The sequence below is a fragment of the Triticum urartu genome, chromosome 3, assembly GCF_003073215.2.
Source record: "Triticum urartu cultivar G1812 chromosome 3, Tu2.1, whole genome shotgun sequence".
NCBI classification, from domain to species: Eukaryota; Viridiplantae; Streptophyta; class Magnoliopsida; order Poales; family Poaceae; genus Triticum; species Triticum urartu.
The window spans coordinates 115,333,536-115,355,393 of NC_053024.1; the positions used below are offsets into that span (position 1 = coordinate 115,333,536).

Consider the following 21,858-nt stretch of genomic DNA (forward strand, 5'->3'; position numbering starts at 1 on the left):
TAACTTAAGAGTTTTTAGTTCTTTAGTTAGAGCCTGAATCTTCTCCTTATCATTGTCACTCATTTTATCTTGATTAGCATGATTAATTGGTCTTTTATCATAGTATTCATCACTAGAGTTGTCACCAAGAAAATCATCACCTAACAAGTCATCTTCATCACTATTGAAATCAACATACTCGGGGTGTGTTACCTTAGGACCTTTGGCCATGAAGCATCTTCCAATTCCTTCATTTGGTGAGTCAAATATGTCGTAGGAGTTGGTTGACACAAGTGCTAGACCGGCAACACCTTCATCTTGAGTATCTTCGGAGTCGGAGTGATAACTTCTCTCGGAGTGGCTGTCGGAGTCGGAGTCGGATACCCATTCACCAACATGAGCTTGATGTCTTCGTCTTGTATAGCTCCTTGATGATTTTTCCTTCCTTTCCGAATCCTTGCTTCTCCATGAGTATCTTCGTTCATAACGATCATCTCTACTCCTTCTCTCTCTTGGTGGTGATCCTTTGCTTCTTCTTTTTGGAGAATCTTCTCTTCTCTTGTAGGGAGCCGTACACTCATTGGAATAGTGTCCGGGTCTTCCACAGTTGTAACAGTTTTGCTCTCGACTAGAAGATCTTTTGTCATTGTAGGACCTTGACTTGGAGCTTCTATCTTTGCTTCTACTCTTGTAGAACTTGTTGAAGTTCTTCACCATTAAGCTCAATTCTTCATTGAAGTCTTGTTTCTCACTTGATGATGTAAGGGCTTCACATGAGGCTTTATAGGCAACACTTGATTTGTTGTGAAGTTCCTCTTTATCCTTAAGTGACATCTCATGAGCAACAATTCCTCCAATCACCTCCGTTGTCTTGAGATATTTGTAATTGGGCATCATTTGGATCAATGTGCACACGGTATCATATTTTCCATCCAAGGCTCTTAGGATCTTCTTGATGATGAATCTATCGGTCATCTCTTCACTTCCTAAGCCGGCAATCTCATTTGTGATGAGAGCAAGCCTAGAGTACATTTCAGCGACACCTTCACCATCCTTCATCTTGAACTTGTCAAGTTGGCTTTCAAGCACATCCAACTTGGATTCCTTGACGGAGTCGGTACCTTCGTGCATATCAATCAAAGTGTCCCAAATTTCCTTTGCATTCTCAAGGCGGCTGATTTTTTTGAATTCTTCGGGGCACAATCCGTTGAAGAGAATATCACAAGCTTGAGCATTGTATTGCAACATCTTCAACTCATCCGCGGTAGCTTCACGGTTTGGTTCTTTCCCATCAAAGAAGTCACCTTGCAAACCAACACACACAATAGCCCAAACAGCGGGGTTATGTCCAAGAATATGCATTTTCATTTTATGCTACCAACTAGCAAAATTAGTACCATCAAAGTAAGGACCTCTACGGTGATAATTTCCCTCGCTAGACGCCATACTCTCCTAGGTTGTGAAACCAAGGCTATGACCACCAAAGCTATGGAGATCAAGCAAATGGAGACCAAAGCTCTGATACCACTTGTAGGATCGAAAGTATGTCTAGAGGGGGGGTGATTAGACTACTTGACCAAATAAAAACTTAACCTTTTCCCAATTTTAGTTCTTGGCAGATTTTAGCTAATTTAGGACAAGTCAAGCAATCATCACACAATTCAAGCAAGCATGCAAAGAGTATATTGGCAGCGGAAAGTAAAGCATGCAACTTGCAAGAATGTAAAGGGAAGGGTTTGGAGAATTCAAACGCTATTGGAGACACGGATGTTTTTCCCGTGGTTCGGATAGGTGGTGCTATCCTACATCCACGTTGATGGAGACTTCAACCCACGAAGGGTAACGGTTGCGCGAGTCCACACAGGGCTCCACCCAAGGGCAACGGTTGTGCGAGTCCACGAAGGGCTCCACCCACGAAGGGTCCATGAAGAATCAACCACCCACAAAGGGTCCACGAAGAAGCAACCTTGTCTATCCCACCATGGCCATCGCCCACGAAGGACTTGCCTCACTAGCGGTAGATCTTCACGAAGTAGGCGATCTCCTTGCCCTTACAAACTCCTTGGTTCAACTCCACAATCTTGTCGGAGGCTCCCAAGTGACACCTAGCCAATCTAGGAGACACCACTCTCCAAGAAGTAACAAATGGTGTGTAGGTAATGAACTCCTTGCTCTTGTGCTTCAAATGATAGTCTCCCCAATAGTCAACTCTCTCTCTCATAGGATTTGGATTTGGTGGAAAGAAGATTTGAGTGGAAAGCAACTTGGGAAGGCTAGAGATCAAGATTCATATGGTAGGAATGGAATGTCTTGATCTCAACACATGAGTAGGTGGTTTTCTCTCAGAACATATGAGTAGGAATGGTGTGTGTGTTCTGATGGCTCTCTCTTCGAATGAGAAGGAGGTGGAGGGGTATATATAGCCTCCACACAAAATCCAACCGTTACACACAATTTACCAATCTCGGTGGGACCGAAGCAGAAAACTCGGTCTGACTGAAGTAGTAAACCTAGTGACCGTTAGGAATTTCGGTGGGACTGACATGCAACTCGGTAGGACCGATTCGGTTAGGGTTTTGGCATAACGTAATCTCGGTGAGACCGATTACACAAACTCGGTGAGACCGAATTTGGTAATTAGCTAACCAGAGAGTTGGTCAGGCAAACTCGGTGGGACCGATTTGCTCTTTCAGTGAGACCGAGTGGAACTCGATGAGACCGAAAAGTTACAAAGGGGAAACACTGAGTTTACATTGCAATCTCGGTGGGACCGATTCGCTCTTTTGGTGGGACCGAAAAGTTACGAAAGGGAAACAAAGAGTTTGCAACCCCATCTCAGTGGGACCGAGATCCTTATCGGTAGAACCGAATTGCTAGGGTTTGGCAGTGGCTAATGACAAGTGAAACTCGGTGGCGCCGGATAGGAAGAATCGGTAGGACCGAGGTTTGGCTTAGAGTTTAGGTCATATGTGGATATGGGAAAGTAGTTGAGGGTTTTGGAGCATATCATTAAGCACATGAAGCAAGAGGCTCATTAAGCAACACCTCATCCCTCCTTGATAGTATTGGCTTTTCCTATGGACTCAATGTGATCTTGGATCACTAAAATATAAAATGAAGAGTCTTGAGCTTTTGAGCTTGAGCCAATCCTTTGTCCTTAGCATTTTGAGGGTTCCACTTTCACATCCATGCCATGCCAATCATTGAGCTTTCCTGGAATAATCACCTTGGAATAGCATTAGCTCAATGAGCTATATGTTGTTATGAATTACCAAAACCACCTAGGGATAGTTGCACTTTCAGTACGGCCGCTCGAACCCCCGGATATAGTCCGACGCATCTTCCTCCTGGCAAATGGAAAACGGGAAGGTCACGGTTGGACGTGACTGCTCAGGGGCAGGTTGGCGAATTCATACCTCTTCGATGAAGGCATGGCCATAGCTTCATCTGCTTTCCTCTTGGAAGGATTGTCCGGCGCGGGAGCCGATATCTTCGAAATCGCCGAATGTCTCCCCTGTGAAGCACGACACGGTGTGATGGGTGAGACGGAATAAGAGCACTCTTTCAGAGAGGGTATTTCTTGATTATTTACATGAGAAGCAGGAAGGAGGCCAGGGTAGTCGGCGGTGATGGCCACTTCTGTGCCGTCATAGCTTGTCTGGAAGAACACTCCCCCCGCGAGCACCACGAATATATCCGGATCCTCTTCAAACCCGGGATCTAGTTCCCGTTTGTGGGTCTCCGGCTGTGGGGCAGGACTATGAAGTCCTTCGGTGAACTTCCGCCAGTGCTGCCATAAAAACCGACTTGAAATTTATCAAAAGTAATCCGGGAAGGGAATGAGTAGAATCGAAGGACAGAAGCTTACCGAACTGGGAGGATTATACATAGAATATCCATCTCTGTGCTCAATGCGAAGAAACTCCTCTTCTTCCCCTTTAAAAAGCTCAACCAATATTTTGGCCAGAGCGGCGGGGGTATCCGGACCCTTCCGGCCATAACGGGAAGTGTCATCCTCTCCATTATAGTGCCACATGGGCTGCCCTCTGTATTGTAGCGGCTGAACCCCACACACTATGGAGATCGCCATTACCTCGATTATTGTAAGTCCGGACTGGGAGCATCTTTATCTTGCTCATGAGCTGGCGAACTTCTGCGCTGTCCTCCTCTTCCAGACTCTAAGGACGCCAACTGTGGTGTTTCTTCAGCGGAACGCTTGCAAATTCAGGAAGACCCTTTCGAACTGGGTCGGGAAGCGCGACGTCCTCAATATAGAACCATTCGTAAGGCCATTCTTCGGATGCCTTCCTTGGTGTGACGGACAGATATCCGGTATCAGCAATGCGCCATAGTTTGGCTCCGCCCACTTCAAATATGGATCCCTCATGATTACGCGGGACAAGGCAGAACAACTTCCTGCATAGCTCGAAGTGAGCCTCGATACCCAGGAATAATTCACATAAAGCGACGTAACCCGCGATGTGTAGAACAGAGGCAGGGGTGAAGTTGTGCAACTGGAGGCCATAATATTCTAGAAGCCCTCGGAGGAACGGATGAATGGGAAATCCAACCCCCCTCATTAGGTAGGGGACGAAACATACTCGTTTTCCCCCGGATGGATTGGGGAAGTCCTATGCCTGTATCTCTTTGTTGAAGGAATCTAGCCCCGCTCGAACGGGAACCAGATCTGCAGGGGGAAGAAATCCCTGCGTTTGCAGCTCCGTCAATTGACTGTGGGACACTGAACACCTCTCCCGCTGGCCTTTCTCTGGGCCGGAACGGGTGGAGGAGCTGGGGACGCTAGCCATGCTGGAATGGTTTCTCCCAAGAAGTTTCCAAGGGTTTCCTCTATATGGTGCTGAACGGATCTAGGATCCGATCTCTTTAATAGGCGCTCCCCTTGCATAGACGGGGTGTTATTTGCAAAATTACCCTGCCCTTCCGCCTTCGCTTGACGCGTGGGAGGCGAAGTTATTTGACGCACAGAAGCCGAGGGGAGTGACAGGGAACCAATGGCTGGATACATCACTTGGAGATAATTAAAGGAGGAACCCGCCTTGCAATGCTGAAGACATTTTGTGTGCCGAACACCTCGCTATTGAAGACTGGTTCGGGGGCTACCGAGGGATTCCTGGACTAAGGGGTCCTCGGGCGTCCGGCCTGTTATCTATTGGGTCGGACTGATGGGCTGTGAAGACATGAAGGCCGAAGACTATACCTGAGGCCGGATTGGACTCTCCTTGGCATGGAAGGCAAGCTTGGCGACCGACTATGAAGATTCCTTCTTATGTAACCGACTCTATGTAAACCCTAGATCCCCTCGGTGTCAATATAAACCGGAGGGGATAGTCCAGAAAGGAAACATTCATTACCATAGTCATATAGGCTAGGCTTCTAGGGTTTAGCCATCACGAACTCGTGGTAGATCAAATCTTGTAACACCCATATTCATCAATATCAATCAAGCAGGACGTAGGGTATTACCTCCATAGAGAGGGCCCGAACCTGGGTAAACATTGTGTCCCCTGTCTCCTGGACGCATAGTTCAGGACCCCCTACCCGAGATCTGCCGGTTTTGACACCGACATAGGTTATGCGCGGGCGAAGGGTTTCGGAAAAATTTCCAAAATTTGGCCCGTCAGTATATATAACCTGACCCTGTCGGTGTGACCAAGTGGAACAACTCGGTGGCACCGAGATGCAAAACTGCAGGCAGTTAGTGCAATTCGGTGTGACCGAAAGGTTCTAATCGGTTGCACCGAGATTGAAAACCTAGATCAACTAAGTGATCTCGATAGGACCGAAAAGGATGAATCGGTCAGACCAAAATGCACAAAGAGGTTTTGGAAGTTTAAGTCTATGATGAATCAGGAACTCCGAGTGCTCCTCACACAGAGTGGTTGGAATCTGACTTGATCAAACTTTGTGATGTAGCATGAATAGAGTTTGAGACGAGAAAAGCATAGATAGCTAGAGGGAGTTCTTAGGCATTCTTGTCCATCCATTTGGCAAAAGAGAAAAAACCAAACAATCAAAGCAACAAATGGATGTCCTCGAATGAGAAAAATATGCATTCAACATGCTCACACAATTAAAATGGCAAATGAAATATGTGACGAAGCATGCACAGACACTCTAGCATCTATCAAGCAATTGGCGATGACTAGGTCATCTATATATGAGTATATTGACTTAGGAGTCAAATGAGAACATTTGATCATAGGTCATACTCATCGTTTAAGCACAAGTGGGGTTACCACTTTTACATAGAGCATTGTTGTACTCACACCATTAGAGTTGCTTTAACTCAATTGATTAGAGTAAAGCTCCCCCTAGATGTGATATCCCCCCTAAGAGGGATCAACTAACCTTGGGTTTTGTCGATGATGACTTCATGTAGGTGTTGAAGATGTGGATGCTCAATGTTGATGTAGATCATCCGGAGCAATCCTTTGGAGTGAGTTGCACTTTCAATACCTACATGGGTTAGTACCACAAGGAAGAAACAAGGATATCCATAGACATAGAGTGATGTGTACACAAGATGATGTCCATGGAAGCATTAGGTTACCTTGTCCCTTTTCTTACCAACAAGAGGGTTTGTGTGACTCCTTGAACTAGTGCAAGATATGAAAGTTGTTTGCACTTGTCCTTGCCAAAATGATAAGAGTGACGTAGGTTGGCAGAGTCACCCTCAAGAACTCTCTAGTTCTTGTTCTTCGGGATCCACACCATCTTGATGGGAATCCTTGGGGTTGTAGTCGTACTTGAAGTAGAACTTGATGTAGTCTTGGGAATCCATTTGACCAAGGCCTTGGGTGCTTCCTCGAATGCATCAATCTCCTCTTGAAGCTTGTCCTTGCCTTTTTGCTTGTGGTCTTGTGGTGGAAGATCATCTTGAGCTTGTGTTCCTTTGAAAGAAGTAGGATCTTCTCTTGTTGAGGAACAAACTCTGTCTTGGGGTATTGATCTTCTTCCCACTCAACTCCATTGGCATTGTACTTTTGTTCAAAACCAACACCTTGATTCTTCCGGTGTCTTCCTTGCTTGCGTACAATTTCCTCAAATTGCTTACTTCCGGCAAGGCTCTTGTAAACACCTTTCTCTATAATTCCCTTCAATAAGCTATTTTCTTGCTCAAGTGTAACTTGGATAAGAGAATCATTAGTGGAATCAAGAGAGCTACTAGAAGCAACAACATTGGATTTAGCATGATTGTTGTTACTACTAGATGAAGAATCTTTCTTGTTCTTGTTGCTAGATTTAACTTGTGGCATGTAAGTAGACAAGAGTAAACACTTGGAAATGTAAGAAGAACTTTTCTTGCGAAGATCATCATTGATTGCCTTTAAAAACTCATGTTCTTGCTCAAGGTTGAGCTTTTCAAAGCGTAGCTTGTCATGAGTCTTTAAAAGTTCTCGATGATCTTCCAAGGTAGTTTCATGAGCTAACTTAAGAGTGTTTAGTTCTTTAGTTAGATGCTCAATATCCTTCTTATCATCGTCATTCGTTTTATCTTGATTATCATCATTAATAGCAAGCTCATCATAGTTTTCATAACTAGAGTTGTCAACAAGTAAATCATCATCTCCTAGCAAATCATCTTCATCACTATTGAAATCAACATACTCGGGGTGTGTCACCTTTGGACCTTTAGCCATGAAGCATCTCCCAATTCCTTCATTTTGTGAGTCAAATATGTCGTAGGAGTTGGTTGTCACAAGTGCTAGTCCGGCAACACCTTCATAATGAGTATATTCGAAGTCAGAGTGATAACTTCTTTCGGAGTGATTGTCAGAGTCGGAACCGGATACACATTTAACAACATGAGCTTGATGTCTTCTTTTTGTGTAGCTCCTTGATGACTTGTCCTTCCTTTCCGAGTCCTTGCTTCTCCGAGAGGGTATTCGTTCATAACGATCATCTCTAGTCCTTCTCTCTCTTGATGGTGATTCTTCTATTCTACTCCTTTTGGGAGAATCTTCTCTTCTTTTGTAGGGGGGCGTACATTCATTGGAGTAGTGTCAGGGTCTTCCACAATTGCAGAAATTACGCTCACGACTAGAAGATCTTTTGTCATTGTAGGACCTTGACTTGGAACTTCTTTCCTTGCTTCTACTCTTGTAGAACTTGTTGAAGTTCTTCACCATTAGACTCATTGAAGGTTTGCTTCTCACTTGATGATATGGGAGCATCACACGAGGCTTTGTAAGCACCACTTGACTTGTTGTGAAGCTCTTCCTTATCCTTGAGTGACATCTCATGAGCAACAATTCTTCCAATAACTTCCGTTGGCTTGAGATCTTTGTAATTGGGCATCATTTGGATCAATGTGCACACGGTATCATATTTTCCATCCAAGCCTCTTAGGATCTTCTTGATGATGAATCTATCGGTCATCTCTTCACTTCCTAAGCTGGAAATCTCATTTGTGATGACAGCAAGCCTAGAGTACATTTCAGTGATGCCTTCACCATCCTTCATTTTGAACTTGTCAAGCTAACTTTGAAGCACATCCAATTTGGATTCCTTGACAGATTCGGTACCTTCGTGCATATCAATCAAAGTATCCCAAATTTCCTTTGCATTCTCAAGACGGCTGATTTTGTTGAATTCTACGGGGCGTAATCCATTGAAGATAATATCACAAGCTTGAGCATTGTATTGTAGCATCTTCAACTCTTCCACGGTAGCTTCACGGTTTGGTTCTCTCTCATCGAAGAATTCACCTTGCAAGCCAATACACACAATAGCCCAAACGGCGGGGTTATGTCCAAGAATATGCATTTTCATCTTATGCTTCCAACTAGCAAAATTTATACCATCAAAGTAAGGACCTCTACGGTGGTAATTTCCCTCGCTAGATGCCATGCTCTCCTAGGTTGTGAAACCAAGGCTATGACCACCAAAAGCTATGGAAATCAAAGCAAATGGAGACCAAAGCTCTGATACCACTTGTAGGATCGAAAGTATGTCTAGAGGGAGGTGACTAGACTACTTGACCAAATAAAAATCTAGCCTTTTCCCAATTTTAGTTCTAGGCAGATTTTAGCAACTTAGCACAAGTCAAGCAATCAACCTACACATGCAATTCTAAGAGTATAGCAGCGGAAAGTAAAACAATTGCATATGAAGGTAAAGGGAGGAGTTTGGAGTGTGCAAACACAATTGGAGACATGGAGATTTTTGGCGTGGTTCCGATAGGTGGTGCTATCGTACATCCATGTTGATGGAGACTTCAACCCACGAAAGGCAACGGTTGCGCGAGTCCACGGAGGGCTCCACCCACGAAGGGTCCATGAAGAAGCAACCTTGTCTATCTCACCATGGCCGTCGCCCATCAAGGACTTGTCTCACTCGGGTAGATATTCACGAAGTAGGCGATCTCCTTGCCCTTGAAAACTCCTTGGTTCAACTCCACAATCTTGACGGAGGCTACCAAGTGACACCTAGCCAATCAAGGAGACACCACTCTCCAAGAGGTAACAAATGGTGTGTTGATGATGAACTCCTTGCTCTTATGCTTCAAATGATAGTCTCCCCAACACTCAACTCTCTCTCACAGGATTTGGATTTGGTGGAAAGATGATTTGAGTGGAAAGCAACTTGGGGAAGGCTAGAGATCAAGATTTATGTGGTTGGAGTGGAATATCTTGACCTCAACACAAGTGTAGGTGGTTCTCTCTCAGAAAATGTATGTTGGAAGTGTAGGCATGTTCTGATGGCTCTCTCTTCGAATGAAGAGTGGGTGGAGGGGTATAAATAGCCTCCACACAAAATCTAACCGTTACACACAAATCACCAAACTCGGTGGGACCGAATCCTGAAACTCGGTCAGACCAATTTAGTTCAAAATGTGAACGTTAGGATTTTCGATGGGACCGACATGTCAACTCAGTGGGACCGATTTTGTTAGGGTTAGGGCATAACGTAATCTCGGTGAGACCGATTACACAAACTCGGTGAGACCGATTTTGGTAATGGACTAACAGAGAGTTGGTCAGGCAAACTCGGTGGGACCGATTCGCTCATCTCGGTTGGACCGAAATGTTACGGAAGGGAAACAGAGAGTTTACATTGCAATCTCGGTGGGACCAATCGCTCATCTCGGTTTGACCGAAACGTTACAAACGAAAACAGAGAGATTACAATCCCATCTCGGTGAGACCGAAAAGACTAGGGTTTCTGGCAGTCGCTATGTCAACTGAACTCGGTGGCGCCGGATAGAAAGTTTCGGTGGGGCCGAGTTTGACTTTTGGTTTGGGACATATGTGGATGTGAGAAAGTAGTTGAGAACTTTGGAGCATATCACTAAGCACTTTGAGCAAGAAAGCCATTAGGCAACACCTCATCCCCTCTTAATAGTGTTGGCTTTTCCTATGGACTCAATGTGATCTTGGACCATTTAAAATGAAAATGATGTAGAGTCCTGAGCTTTGAGCTTGAGCCAATCTTTGTCCTTAGAATTTTGAGGGATCCACTTTTCTCATCCATGCCATGCCAATCATTGAGCTTTCCTGAAATGTTTATCTTTAAGTAGCATTAGCTCAATGAGTTATATGTTGTTAGGAATTACCAAAACCACCCAAGGATAGTTGCACTTTCAAACATCCTTCAAGCAGTTCACCTAACTTCTCATTGCATTTAGTTTTTCTCCTTTGTGGATCATTCATAAAGCATGTTGTTCATAGGTTGCTCGGCTTCTTGGCTGCAATTGGTCTTTGCACCGGCGCAACATGTCATCTTCTGTCATGTTAAAGCTAGCTACCATGGGAAGCTCTTCTTTGAAATGCTTCATATAGTTGCATTGAATTATCTTTTATCGTCCTTTTAGCATTACTTGTTGGACACATCCCAAGATCACTTGTTCTCCTAATCAGAGTTAGATTGACTCGACATCTATTTGTTAAAGCTGGCTACCGTGTGTATATCTTCTTTGAAATATTAACTATAGTTGCCTAGAATCATTTTCTACTATCATTTTGGCATTACTTGTTGGACACGTCTCAACATCATTTGTCTCTGAGTTTGAATCAGAATCATATTGATTTTTTATCTCTTGTTAAAGTTGGCTACAGTGGGAAGCTCTTTGAAATATTTACTATAGTTGCCTGGAATTATCCTCTACTGTCATTTTACCGCTACTTACTTATTAGACACATCTCAACATCACTTGTCTCCTAGTCAGAATCAGAATTAGATTGAATTGACCTGTCTTGTTAAAGGTGGCTACCATGAGAAGCCCTTCATTGAAATGCTTCATATAGTTGCATAGAATTATCTTTTACCGTACTTTTAGCATTACTTGTTGGACATGTCTCCGCATCACTTGTTTTCCAAATCGGAGTCGGGTTGATTTGGCATCTCTAATTAAAGCTGACTATCATGGGAATCCCATCTTTGAAATATTTAATATAGTTGTCTGGAGTTATCTTCTATTGTCATTTTAGCAGTACTTATTCGACACATCTCAACATCACTGGTCTCCGAGTCGAAGTCGATCAAATTGATTTGGCATCTCTTTTTAAGTTGGCTACTTTGGGAAGCTCTTCTTTGAAATATTTACTATAGTTCCCTAGAATTAACTCTACTTCCATTTTAGAATTACTTACTTATTAGACACGTCTCAACATCACTGGGCTCAGAGTCGGAAACATAATAAGATTGATTTGGCATGTCTTGTTAAAGCTTGCTACCATGGGAAGCTCTTCTTTGAAATGCTTCATATAGTCACATGGAATTATGTTTTACCATTTTTAGCATTACTTGTTGGACACGTCTCAGCATCACTTGTCCTCCTAATCGAAATCGGATTGATTTGGCATCTCTTTCTAAGGCCCTGTTTGGTTCAGCTTTTATCGACGGACCCCGCTGCCGCGCAGCAGAATCTGAACCAAAGGGAGAACCCAGCAGAATCCGATTTCAGAAATCCGCTGCCAAAATCTGAACCAAAAGCGGAAGCAGCCCAGGACGTGCTTTCTAAAATCTGATTCCGCTGCGGGCCAAAATCTGAAAAAGCTGTATCAGCTGGTTTGCCAAATGACCTACATCTTTTTTAAATCAGATTTTCCACAGCTATTTTTCCACAGCAGATTTTTCACAGCTGCTTTTAGAAATTCACAGCCAAACCAAACAGGGCCTAAAGCTGGCTGCCATGGGAAGCTCTTCTTTGAAATATGTACTATAGTTTCTTGAAATTATTTTTCTACGGCCATTTTAACGCTACTTATTGGACACATCTCAACATCGGTGGTCTCCGAGTCAAAATCGGAATCAGATTTATTTGGCATCTCTTGTTAAAGCAGGCTACCATGGGAAGCTCTTCTTTCGAATATTTAATATATAGTTGCCTGGAATTATCTTCTACTGTCATTTTAGCATTACTTACTTATTAGACATTTCTCAACATCATAGGTCTTCGAGTCGGAATCGGAATCAGATTGATTTGGCATCTCTTGTTAAAGTTGGCTACCATGGGAAGCTCTTATTTGAAATGATACAAATAGTCGCATGAAATTATATTTTACCATCTTTTTAGCATTACTTGTTGGACACATGCATCACTTGTTCTCCGAATCGGAGTCCGATTGATTTGTCATCTGTTGTTAAAGCTGGCTATCATAGGAAGCTCTTCTTTGAAATCTTTACTATAGTTGCATGGAATTATCTTCTACTAGCATTACTTATTGGACATGTCCCAACATGACTGGTCTCCGAGTCGGAATCGGAATCAGATAGATTTGGTATCTCTTGTTAAAGTTGGCTATTGTTGGAAGCTCTTCTTTGAAATGCTTCATTTAGTCACATGGAATTATCGATTACTGTCCTTTTAGCACTACTTTTTTGGCATGTCTTAGCATCGGCTGGTCTCCGAATCGGAACCGGATTGATTCGGTATCTCCGCTAAAGCTGGCTACCATGGGGAACTCTTCCTTGATATCCTTACTATAGCGGCCTGAAATATTTGGAAAGAGAGATAATCATCTATTTTAAGGTGTTCAACCAACCAAATAGCATCGATGGCTAGGACCAATGCAAATCTTCTAATTCTATGGTCTGTGGTGCTGCAATACCTTAACAACTACTCCATGGTAGTGTATTTTTTCCTTTAGAAGACTCTCTACAACCTTTTTCTTTCTACCCCGAGGTGGTGGTGAAACACCCTACCATGACACTAGCTCAGGTAAAAAAAGCTCAGTGGTTTTGCCAGAAATGAGATTCCTGCTCCCTGCTTCGTTTGTTCTTTGTTTCTTTTTTTAGCAAAACTTTGCAAAGCAATGTGACAGACCACGGGACCTTGTGAACTTGGGGTAATCAGACTGTTGGCCCAAGGCCATCGCAGTTCACTCACACTCACGTAGTACCCCTCGCCCTTTCACGTGCCCCGCATTTAGGTTTAGGCCCAACTCGCCAACGCCCTCGATGCGCTCCGGGAAAAACACCGCAGCACCACCGGTCCACCACCACCACCTTCCATATGCAAACACGCTCTTCATGGGACACCCCGAAGCAGCGGACTGCACCGCATGCCCGATCCTCGGATGCCGAATGCGAACAGAAACTGAAATTCGCAATTAATTTCGCAAAATCCTCAACACACAGCCAGCACGCGGCGAGGCCCGCGTTTACGGTTTCGAAGTGGCAAAATTTTCACTCACCCTTGAAATGGACGAAATTTCGGGACTTTTGTAAATTTTAAAAATGGTTTCGGACAAATCACCGAAATTTTGTTTGAATTCAAATAATTTTAAATTTAAACATGTAAATAAAAGAGTATGTAGCACATAGTTAACTAAGTTGCATGTCTAACCTGATGGTTGGTCCGTATATTTTTTTTGCTAAAAATGTATATTCGGTGCAAAAATAAACAAAATGTTTCAGCAACATGATTTGAACTCTGGTCCAAACAATGTGAAGAAAAATGTCCTACCAGTACACCAATGAAACCCACGTTAATAAAAACTGATCCATGTTGTTTTTTACATAGAAATTCAAACCATACGAATTTTTTTGAATGAAAGGCAAAACTTTCGATCACCCTAAAAATTGTCGAAATTTCGGGAAATTTTGACCAAATTTTAAACATGGGGCTAGGCTAAGGACAGATTGGAAGCGATTAATTGCTTCCAACCCGATCCCGACGGCGAAGGCCGTCGCACCCCCAGAAACCCAACCCCTCCTTCGCTATAAATACCTGTCCATCTCGCGTCCCTCTTCCATACCTTTTCCTCCTCACTCCCCAGTCAAATCTTTCTACTCGGCTGCACTAACCTAGGGTTTAGTCCAGCGGCCAGCAGCTAGCTAGCGATGGAGGGGGAGATCCACGGCGCCGCCAACGCCTTCAACAGCGCCCCGACATGCCGCTCGGGGGAGGACGTCATCGTCCTGTCCTCGGCGACGGCAAGGCCACCGCGGTCGGTGGAGGCGGTGGTGCTGGTGGACGCAGAGGGGGAGGGGCAGGGGCTGCACATGGAGTTGGAGGCACCGTCGGAGAAGCTCTACTTCAAGACCAGGCTCTGCGAAAAGTATGAGGCCACCGGCCGCTGCATGTACGAGGACGGTTGTACCTTCGAGCACCGCCGCGCCGAGCTTCGCCCGCCGGTCCCCCCTGTCGGCGGCGGTAGGGTTGTCAACGGCGGCGGCAAGGTGTGCTTCAACTTCAGGGACATGGGCACCTGCCATTTCGCGGACAGGTGCGCCTTCCCCCACACCGCGCCATCAGGTACGCCCGCTCCCTAAGCTACCCACCTAGATCGCGCACGTGTGCATGGCCGATGGGGTCTCAACATGACTGGTCTCTGAGTCGGACTCGGAATCAGATCGATTTGGTATCTCTTGTTAAAGTTGGCTATCGTTGGGAGCTCTTCTTTGAAATGCTTCATTTAGTCACATGGAATTATCTATTATTGTCCTTTTAGAATTACTTGTTTGACATGTCTTAGCATCAGCTGGTCTCCGAATCGGAACCGGATTGATTCGGTATCTCCGCTAAAGCTGGCTACCATGGGAAACTCTTCTTTGATATCCTTACTATAGCCGCCTGAAATATTTCGAAAGAGAGATAATCATCTATTTTATGTTGTTCGACCAACCAAATAGCATCGATATATTTTGAAAGAGAGATAATCATCTATTTTAAGTTGTTCAACCAACCAAATAGCATCGATGGCTGGGACCAAGGCAAATCTTCTACATCTACGGTTTGGGGTGTGCTGCAATACCTTGACAACTACACCATGGTAGTATATTTTTTCTTTAGCACTCTCTTTAACCTTTTTCCTTTCTACCCCAAGGTGGTGGTGAAACACCCTACCGTGTCACTAGCTCTGGTAAAAAAAATCTCACTGGATTTGCCACAAATGAGATTCCACAGCGTGCTTGGTTTGTTCCTTGTTTCTTTTTTTTTAGCGAAACTTTTTTTTTAGCGAAACTTGCACTCTGCTGTGCTTTGCAAAGCAATGTGAAACACCACAGGGCCTTGTGAACTTTGGGCAGTGGAGCTACCGATCTGAGGACCATTCAACACGGGCCCAATGCCATCGAAATTCACACTCACACATAGTAGCAGCCTTCTTCGCTCTGCGTTTAGGCCCAACTCGTCGACGCAGGAGCACCACCACCATCACCTTCCGGACGCATGCACACTCTCCACGGGACACCCCGAAGCAGCGGACGACTGCACCGCGCGCCCGATCTCGGATGCTGAATGCAAACCGAAACTGAAATTCCCGATTAATTTCGCACAAAATCCTCAGCGCACAGCCAGCAGCGGCCAGGCTAAGCACAGATTGGAAGCGATTAATTGCTCCCAACCCGATCCCGAGGGCGGAGGCCGGCGCACCCCCAGAAACCGAGCCCCTCCGTCGCTATAAATTCATGTCATCTCGCAGTCCCTCTCCACACCTGCTCCTCCTCACTCCTCTAGACAAATCTTTCTACTCGGCTGCGCTAACCTAGGGTTTAGTCCGCCAGCCAGTAGCTAGCGATGGAGGGGGAGAGCCACGCCGCCGCCAACGCCTTCAACGGCGCCCCGACCCGCCGCTCGGGGGAGGACGTCATCGTCCTGTCCTCGGCGACGGCGAGGCCGCCGCGGTCGGTGGAGGCGGTGGTGCTGGTGGACGCGGAGGGGGAGGGGCAGGGGCAGGGGCCGCACATGGAGATGGAGGCGCCGCCGGAGAAGCTGTACTTCAAGACCAGGCTCTGCGACAAGTACGAGGACACCGGCCGCTGCATGTACGAGGACAGTTGCACCTACGCGCACGGCCGCGCCGAGCTTCGCCCGCCGGTCCCCCCTGTCGGCGGCTTCGCCGTCGCCGGCGGCGGCAGGGTTGTCAACGGCGGCGGCAAGGTGTGCTTCAACTTCAGGGACACGGGCACCTGCCATTTCGGGGACAGGTGCGCCTTCCCCCACGCGGCACCATCAGGTACGCCCCGCTCCCTAAGCTACCCACCTAGATCGCGCACGTGTGCATGGCCGATGGGGTCCGGATCTCACGAAACATGCCCTCGATTTTCTTGTCAGGTCACGCGATTCGCCTCACCGGGGACCAGAAGGTGCTGACATCCCCAGGGCCGCGCTACGCCGCCCCGGGCACCGCCAGGGCGTACCCGTACCCGCCGGTGATAACCCCGGCCACGCGTGATCGTCTTGCCCAGATGACCGAGGAGAACGGTGGCAAAAAGCCCAACAGGCTGATGCTCATGAGCCAACGGAAGATCGGCGGCATCTACGGCGACTGGCCGGAGCAGAAGGAGCAGGAGGAGTGAGACCGATCGATCAGCCGTCCACCCACCATGGTCGCATACCCATATAGTAGATGATTGACATTGCTGATACATAGCAACAAAACAAAAAGGGGACGGGTTGATCTTGTCTGAAAGTGAATAAATTTACCATGGTGGTATTTATCTTTTTTGTTTAGTAGCATGGTGGTATTTATCTGCGTTGTGTAATTCCAACTGTTGTAGTGCATGCAAATCCTATGTACTGTAATTCGTATGAATAAACCAATGTCGTTGTATTATATCATCATCTTTTTTTATCAGTGTGGAAAGAATACTATTCAATCAGCACCTGCAGTGTCATACATAAGACGTCGGGTCTAGCTAAGAGCCGCAAATGGCGCCCCAAATCAAGATTAACAGCGGCCTTCGCGAGTTCATGTGTCTCCCAGTTTTAATTTCTCTCTTCTTTCATGCCTGAACTTTACTGCAGCAAACTCCTCCGCCTTCTTCTTTATATCTGATATAATCTCTGCACTTTGTCCAAGGTAAAGGCCCCTCAGATGGTTGATAGTAGATAAGCAATCAGTAACAACCTGCACCTTGTTGATATATACTTCCTCTGTTCCAAAATAGATGACCCAACTTTATACTAACTTTACTAAAGTTAGTATAAAGTTGGATCATCTATTTTGAAACGGAGGGAGTATATCTGATGCTAGCGCAAAAGCTTCGCTAAATGCCATAGCATCCAGCGTCTCGGCCTGAACCAAATCCTGAAGCACAACCGCAGATGAGCCTTGATAGTGATCCAGTTCATCGCGGCAGATGACAGCAATGCATCCTCTGTAATTATTTTTTGAGATAGCAGCATCAACCATCAGCTTAAAGTGTCCCTCCAGGCTCCAGAGGCAGAGTCCAGGTTTTCCTTCTGTCCCTGTAGGTTGTTGTACTACAGTGGAGGTCGCCGTCCCGGCAGGCCGGCAAGGAATTAAGGCAAGGTCTGCAAGGAATTTCTGAATGAAGCTGAAAGTCGACAGCGGCGAATGAAATTCTTGCTCACGTATGGCCTTCCTCCTAGCCCACCATATTGACCATAAAGTCACCAGCAGCAAAACGAAGTCATCTTCCTTCAATGAGTCCATCATCACCATGAGCCAAAGCCTAGCGTCAGGGATGTTGCAAGCAATTACTATAGCCATATTACAGTCTATCAGAGCATGTCGCCATGTGTCTAAGAGTCGCCATCTGTTTGTGCTCTCGGTGGGCTTTTACGGCCCATTGGGCCCCTGTTTCTCGCTCAATGGCTTACAGTACAGACTACAGAGAGAGATATGCGGATCTGTTCATTTGCAGGGGGCTGGATCCCAGGGGCAGAGTTGCGGTCCTCCATAGCTGACGGGGAAGAAGCATGGGATCTGGAGCAGGAGCCCTGCTGGCGCTTGTGGCAGCATGTCTAGCGCTTGCCCCGCCCTGCGCTCTGGCTTCTTCTCGCAAGTAAGCTCCTCTTCCTCTTCATCCATCTGATGTGCCTGTGAGGATCTCTGGTTGGATTTGGGTAACCAGGCCCCACAAGGCCAGGATGTCTTTCTATTTCGGGATCAACTGTGTCTGCCCGCTTTGATTCAGTTTCTAGGATTGGATCTTTGTTGAGTTATGGTTCGATTTGTTCAGTAGTTGATGTGGGTAGCTTTGTTTCTGCAATAGTAAATGCAGGGCCAACAACCCATGAAGTCAAGTCCCCCAACCCTGCCTATTGATTTGTAGTCTTGGTCACAGTCTTGCCTCTGCAATAGCAGAGTCCTCACCATGTTGTGTTAATGGGTGAGATGGTCAACTGACACTTAGGTTTGTTTGTTGGCTTGAAGTTTGAGTGAAATTCTTGGATGGAGATACAGTATACACCATCAACTTTAGTCTTATCAATTACTCCCTCCGTTCGGAATTACTTGTCTCGGATATGGATGTATCTAGAAGATACATCCATATCCGAGACAAGTAATTCCGAACGGAGGGAGTACCACTCAAGTAGGATGCCAGTTTAACATCAGCTACAGAAAGGGGCAAGTCAATTCTAATGAGGAAGTATTACAAACTTTTCTCGGACACGCGGCAAATGCCTGTGGCCTCTTTCGCGCCAAATATCTGTGCCTTTTTTTCAGTTGAGAGACAGCCATGAGGCACCCCCTATGAAGCACAGCGCTCGAACGCTGGTGGTGGGCTGGCTGTGCACCCGCGCACATGTGCTTCTATCGAACTGACATTAGGTTACTTGTTGGCTTGAAGCTTGAGTGAAATACTTTGATGATCACACAGTTTAGCTTGCCGATTTAGTCTTATCAATTGCCACTGAAGTAGAATGCAAATTTAGCATCAGCTACAGAAAGAGCCAAGTCAATTCTAGTGAGAAAGTAAATTACCTTTTTTACTCGAATGTGCACCAAATGTTTGTGGCTTTTTAAATTAGAAATAACCATGAGGCACCCCCTGCGGAGCACAGGGCTCGAACGCGGGTGGTAGGCTGGGCGTGCACCCGCACACGTGCTTCTAGCCAATTGGTCGACGCCCAGTTCCCGAAAGTAAATTACAATTATATGATGTTCCCTCATGGAAGATATTAATGTGCAATCCAATCATTACCCTTTTCAGGTTTGGTCTGGATATTGCGCAACCAAAATTACTGAACGCCACAAATGGTTCATTTACTCCAAGCTCACATGTTGATTTTGACCCTTCAAAATCAAAGCGACTCTCGTGGCATCCAAGGTTTGTCTCGTCACCTCATTATGATGTGTACCTTTATTGCTGGACCATAAACAACATCTCATTTGATTTTCTTCTGTACTGGCAGTTAAGCATTTGTTACCATGAGTTTGTGGTGCATTTTCTATAAAAAAAATTGTGTGGCGCATGAAAGATCTTCTGTAATTAACTACTTATACTCTTATAGTTGTGTATGTACTCAGATGCTCACTTCTTTTTATGTGGACAAATCCCAAGTTTCTTTCCTTAATTTAGGGTCTTCTTGTATGAAGGTTTTCTCTCTCACATGGAGTGTGACCACTTAGTATCTATGGTAATTTTCCCATCAACCGTATCACAGCTCAGTCCTTGTATTCAGGTTATTTATAAAAAAACAACTTGCATCATGTTATTGAAGGTCATGTTTTCATTCTTGCAGGCACATGGTAAGATAGGGTCATCTGTACTTGTTAATGATGGTGCTACAAATATTTCCCAGAACAATATTGATGCAGGCCTCATATTTCGCCTGGCTGATAGCAAAGTGAGCATACATACTGCTTTCATGATATTTTCATGACTGGCTCTTTGCTAACCATGCAGAAAATGTAGACAGAGAAAAATAAAATTAAACAAACCTTGAATCCCTCTATTTAACAATCTTCTACCATATCATCTGTAAGTTAATGCTTAGCTGTGTGTTACCTGTGAATAAACAGACATGTAACTAAATGAGGTCAGAGTTATTGTTTTTCTTGATATTGCAATCTGTGAAGAAAGTGCGCATTCTTTTGGATATATAGTAGTAGATGTCAAACTTTTATAAATTGAGGTATATCAAATTAGGGTCTACTACTACTAAGCCCTGGACTGTTCTACTTCTAAAAATTGATGTTTTGTACTCCTTTTGAAGGACATAGTTGTTTCGAAGATTGAAGATAGGATATCATTATGGAGTTTTATTCCAAAAGGTATCGCTTGTTCCTTGCAATTACTCTTCTGTAATTCTGTGTAATCTTGCTTGCTAGGTGTCTGGCTGTTGACATTCTTAGTGGTCTCAGAGCATGGGGAGAGCATGCAGATTTTGAAGTATGGAGCAAACCAAAGTGACCCTAACAAGGAAGAAACTCAATCGAGCAGTGGTGCCAATAGGCTTGTGACCATTTTGATGTATCTTTCTGATATCAAGCAAGGTGGTGAAACTGTTTTCCCCAGATCTGAGGTAATTACATTATCACACAGTCTTGCTTGTGAAAAGAAGTCCTTATCATAAAAAAAAAAGTCCTTATCAGAATGACTAGTCACACTGACATTGTTATGTAGTTTCCTTGACTGAAAAGTGAAAAGGAGATAATAATCTGTATATAATATATGTGCGCAGCTGAAGGATACTCAAGCCAAGGAAGGGACACCTTCTGAATGTGCTGGTTATGCAGTGAAACCTGTCAAGGGCAACACAGTTCTGCTGTTCAATTCAAGGCCTGGCGGAGTCGCCGACAAGGACAGTCAGTACGAGTTCTGTCCTGTCGTCGAAGGGGAGAAATGGCTTGCCATAAAACATATGTATGCAAGCAAGATCGATAAATCAAAACCTTCGCCGGCATCCGAGGATGATGATTGCACCGATGAAGATGGTAACTGTGTCAGTTGGGCCGCTGCCGGCGAATGCGACAAGAATCCTGTGTTTATGATTGGCAGTTCAGACTACTATGGCACTTGCAGGAAGAGCTGCCATGCGTGCTAGATTTTTTTTTGTTTTCGTGCATTGCCCTTAGGGATGTCTCTTAGCATTTTCGTTGTTTAATACAGGCATTGGTGTTGTAAGTGGAAAATGATTCAGCAAACTGTGCAATGCCCGCAGATAATCTTTACTCTTGTCAGGAATGTAGTAAGTACATAGGTATTGGATTGGCTACTCTTATAAAGTTATGAAAAATGATTCTGACCTCATCTTGTTCTGTCAGACAATGCCTGCATGCATAATCACACTTGTCTGCATCTTTGCAATCCAGCAACTTTTCGGGTACATGGATAATTTTGGGCCTAACATGTTTTTGGCTTGAACATTTATAACGTGTGTGGACTCTTATATGATCATATCTACTGTAAGAATACTCATCTAGCATTATAGGGCAAATAATACTTCCTAAACTCAAAAGTAGCTGGTTTTTCCCCCTGCATATCCAAGCTATCGGTTTTATGTAGCTTTGCAATGGTGAACTTTGGCTCTTGCGTAGAACTGTTGGCTGTTGGAAGTATGGTTGCAGGAATCATCATGCCACAGAGCAAAGTCTATTGATATAAACTGGAGTACATTCTACAACTGTGTTTGCTACCTAATGTTTCAGGTAATATACAGTAAATTCTATTTTCGGAGAACATAGTCGTTGTAGTATAGTGGTAAGTATTCCCGCC

General features: G+C 44.9%; 2 protein-coding genes across 5 annotated transcripts; both read left to right on the forward strand.

Moving 5' to 3' along the window:
* Positions 1 to 15,893: 15,893 nt before the first annotated feature.
* Positions 15,894 to 16,981, forward strand: LOC125548123 (zinc finger CCCH domain-containing protein 1-like). Its single transcript, XM_048711800.1, has 2 exons — positions 15,894 to 16,403; positions 16,502 to 16,981. The coding sequence occupies exons 1-2, from the start codon at positions 15,965 to 15,967 to the stop codon at positions 16,744 to 16,746; spliced, it is 684 nt and encodes a 227-aa protein (XP_048567757.1). The 5' UTR covers positions 15,894 to 15,964; the 3' UTR covers positions 16,747 to 16,981.
* A 1,045-nt stretch (positions 16,982 to 18,026) lies between these two features.
* Positions 18,027 to 21,393, forward strand: LOC125543197 (probable prolyl 4-hydroxylase 7). Of its 4 annotated transcripts, none has more exons than XM_048706461.1 (7): positions 18,027 to 18,198; positions 19,351 to 19,467; positions 19,720 to 19,777; positions 19,883 to 19,987; positions 20,357 to 20,414; positions 20,505 to 20,665; positions 20,825 to 21,393. In XM_048706461.1, the coding sequence occupies exons 1-7, from the start codon at positions 18,113 to 18,115 to the stop codon at positions 21,185 to 21,187; spliced, it is 948 nt and encodes a 315-aa protein (XP_048562418.1). In that variant the 5' UTR covers positions 18,027 to 18,112; the 3' UTR covers positions 21,188 to 21,393. The 4 variants fall into 4 exon arrangements, with proteins under 4 accessions (XP_048562418.1, XP_048562419.1, XP_048562420.1 ...); XM_048706462.1 differs by having other exon boundaries at positions 20,831 to 21,393; XM_048706464.1 differs by having other exon boundaries at positions 18,063 to 18,198; positions 19,737 to 19,777.
* Positions 21,394 to 21,858: the final 465 nt, after the last annotated feature.